This window comes from Trichosurus vulpecula, chromosome X (genome assembly GCF_011100635.1).
Source record: "Trichosurus vulpecula isolate mTriVul1 chromosome X, mTriVul1.pri, whole genome shotgun sequence".
Taxonomy (NCBI): Eukaryota; Metazoa; Chordata; class Mammalia; order Diprotodontia; family Phalangeridae; genus Trichosurus; species Trichosurus vulpecula.
Window position 1 is genome coordinate 35,023,691 of NC_050582.1, and position 3,445 is coordinate 35,027,135.

Here is a 3,445-nt window from a genome sequence, read left to right on the forward strand (position 1 = left end):
TTCTTCATTTCTTACAAGTTGTCAGTCTACAATGTTTTATTATCAATAGGAACCATATTAAGTTTAAGATTGTGGAAGGATGCCTGGTTTTCTTCATCCAAATCACTAGAAATACCTTAAAAGATAGATCAGCAATCAAGAACTCATAGTTCCTCAAATTCGAGTCAAGTAATTGTCATTTACAAAAGGTAAATGTTCCTACCAGAGGAGAGGTAAGCCTCTTTCCCCATACTCCAGGAATGGAGAAAAGCAAAGAAATACAACTGGTCTTGTAACATGTGAGATTCTACTTCCTAGGAACAATTAACATGACCTGGGAATGCTGTGGAAGGAGTGAGGTTGATCATTGTTCTCAACATCATTAAGAGAGTTGTAGTTTGGAGACCTTTAAACAAAATTCTTGTATTAAAAACATCACCTTTGTCATTTAGAACATCAGGTATAAAATGCCTTAACAAAAACAGTATGAAGGAAGTGATGGGAAATTTGGGAAGGCATGGTTATAAAAGATCCCACTATCACTTTGGAATTTGCAGTGGGCTACTGAGGTACAGATAAGACCTTTGGGTGAGATCTGATGAACAATTTTAAGAACACCATTACTGTAACTAACTAGTTTCAATCCTATCAGCTATTTTAAAGGATCATCATAGACTGTCATCTGAGCTAAAGGGACCTCTCACAGGGAGAGCTAGAGGTTAATTAGCCCAATCTTCTTATTTTAAAGCTGAGGAGAGGCCTAGGAAGCAGAGGGGAACAAGTGCCCAAGCCCCAAGGGATTCAAACTCACACACCAGTGGTGTTTTTTTTGGTATAGGAAAAAAAAGATATAATTAAGCTGAACAAGATATATGAGTAATCTGACCATACTGAACACCATTCCACATTTAATAATATGATTTCTTAGAGGGAGAAATTAATTAGTGGTTAAGTTTATTAATTACTGGTTAAGTATTACTTCAACCTTTCAAAGATGTGATAAAGAATCATTATCCTCATACACATGAGGAACTGGAAGGCTGAGAGGCTGACATGTTTGAGGAGAGGAATTTGAACATGCAGTCTTCCATACTGCAAGTCTTAGAAATCTTTACCTACTACATAAATGGATAGAACATAAGTTTCTCTTTTACTGTAGGTCAGAATTCAACAAGTTGTGAAAGAGATTTCACAGACTTTGGGGCAGGATTGGCACTAGGCATCCCTTCTAAGGGACTGGGGGTTGGGGAGATGGGGAGTTGGAGGATAGTATTGTTCACTCCAACTCTTGAAATATAAGAAAAAAAGCATTGGAGACCACACATTTCCAGGATGTTTCCCAGGGGGAGTTGTTTTATTTCTCAGGTATCCAAATTTCTCCTACATTCGAATGTAGCACGTTTGTGATGTTCTCCCCCATAAGATGGTCTAGAGTGTTTTAGTCCAGATTCAGTTTCGATCCCGTCACCTTCCTATAGATCTCCTTGATGTCATGGCAGGCACTCTCAAAGTTGGCGGTAGCATCGTAGCTGGTCGTCACAAAGATCTGGCTCTTAGTCCCCGGCTCATTGGGCATGTGGAGGTCACTCAGGAAAAAGAATTTTTGCTCGATGGGCTCCAGGAGCTCCAGAGCTGGTTGGATTTCTCTTTCGGGATCTGTACTCTCCACGGCTGTGCTCACAATGGCGATGTATTTGCCCTGCGGGGCCACGTCGTGCATGGATGAAGCCAGGAAGACATAGATGTCCGATCTGCGGTTTGTCTGGGTGCAGGGGATGATGACGAGTCCCGAGCCGGCCCCGTCGGTGTTTCTCACGGGGTGCCCAAGGATGCAGATGGCTCTGATGACCTGGCCGACCCGGCGCACGAGGCCCGGCGCGTAGCTGGGATCGCAAATCAGCTGGCTGCACCCGGTGATCTGGCTCTTGGACCTGATGCCCACCACCCGGCCGTCCCTGACCAGTATGTCGTCCACCGGTGTGTTCATTAAGAAAACACCCCCTCGGCTGGCGGTCAGGCGGCCGAAGGCCTGCGCCAGCTCTCCGATTCCGCAGCGGGGGTAGAGGTAGGGGCTCCTTCCGTTCTTGGCCAGGGACAAGGCGTAGAGCTGGATCTTTGCCAGGGTCTCGAGGCAGGGGTGGTCCAGATAACTGTTGGTACGACTCAAGGCCAGGACGTGTCCAGCAAACGCCCTGACATCGTGACCGAAGTCAAAAATCCCAAAGAGATCTCTAACGGTGGTCTTCAGGGGATCCACGCCCTCGTGTGTGCGGGGGTCCTGCTGGTCGAAGTTCAGGGCGTACAGAAAGAACTTGCGGAAGCGGCGCTTCTCGAAGAGGCCCATCAGCCCGGAGGTCAGGGCCTCGCTCTCCGTCGCGGGCACTTTGTGAATCCTGCCGCTCTTGTACAGGAAGCTGGCGTCCACCACGCGCAGGTCCAGGAAGCGCAGCGCGTCCAGGCGGGTCAGGATCTTCATCAGCTGCCCGCCGGCCATCAAGAACTTGGGCAGCAGGTCCAGCTTCCAGGCGTGCCCGCAGCCCATGGTGGCAGGAGGCGAGCCGGGCACGTCGAAGTAGCGGTAGGCGATGTCCAGCGGGCTCAGCGAGGCGCTCTCCCCGCCGTGCCGGGCGCTGCGGTCCACGTGGAGCACCTTCTTCCCCAGCGAGGCCAGGAGGCTGCCCAGCACGCACTCCTTCAGGCCCGTGCCAAGGATGATGACGTCATAGTCTTTATTCAGGGTGCTGCGGCGGTGAGGGTGGGGAAGAGGAACATGACCAGGAGCAGCAGCAGGTGCCTGGACCCGATGGTGGTGACGAGCAGTTGGTGGCAGGCGGGGAGGAGCAGGAGCGGGAGCGGTACGGCGAGGGCAATGAGGAACATGAGGAGGACGAGGAATGCCACGAGGAAGGGGAGGAGGCCTGGAGTGCCGAGGAAGGGGAGGAGAGGCGACAGTGTCCAAGGACGACGACGAGGAGGAGGACGAGCATGGCAACAGCAAGGAGCAGCAGGAGGAGGAGGAGGAGGAGGCGGCGGACTGGGACGACGAGTTGGTGGTGGAGGAGACGCAGCGGCTGCCCAGGACGGAAGGAGAGCGGGCGCTGGCAGGCAGGGAGAGGAGCAGCAGGAGCAGGAAGACAAAGAGGAAGAGGAGAAGGGGGGGAAGCTGGGAGGGGAAGAGGGTGGTTAAGACGCAGGCGAACACTAGGGCGGAGATCGAGGTGAAGATTGAAGAGAAAATTGAGGAAGCCATGGTGACGTTGGAGGGGGAGGTGGGAGAGAAACTGGTGGAGCCGCAGCCGGAGGTGGAAGAGAAGCCGGTGGAACCAGAGCCAGAGGTGGAACAGAAGCCGGTGGGAGCGAAAGATATGGAGCCAGGGCCAGAGCCAGAGGTGGAAGGCAAAAATATGGAGCCAGGGCCAGAGCCAGAGCCAGAGGTAGAAGCGAAAAATATGGAACCAGGGTCAGA

The 3,445-nt window shown here is 51.8% G+C and overlaps 1 protein-coding gene across 1 annotated transcript; it reads right to left on the reverse strand.

Annotated features, from left to right (window-relative positions):
* Positions 1–1,417: 1,417 nt before the first annotated feature.
* On the reverse strand, positions 1,418–3,229 carry LOC118832499 (rab GDP dissociation inhibitor beta-like). The gene is made up of 2 exons (XM_036739804.1): positions 3,180–3,229; positions 1,418–3,077 (listed from the first exon to the last, which is right to left on the reverse strand). Exons 1-2 carry the CDS (start codon positions 3,227–3,229, stop codon positions 1,418–1,420), a joined length of 1,710 nt encoding a protein of 569 aa, XP_036595699.1.
* Positions 3,230–3,445: the final 216 nt, after the last annotated feature.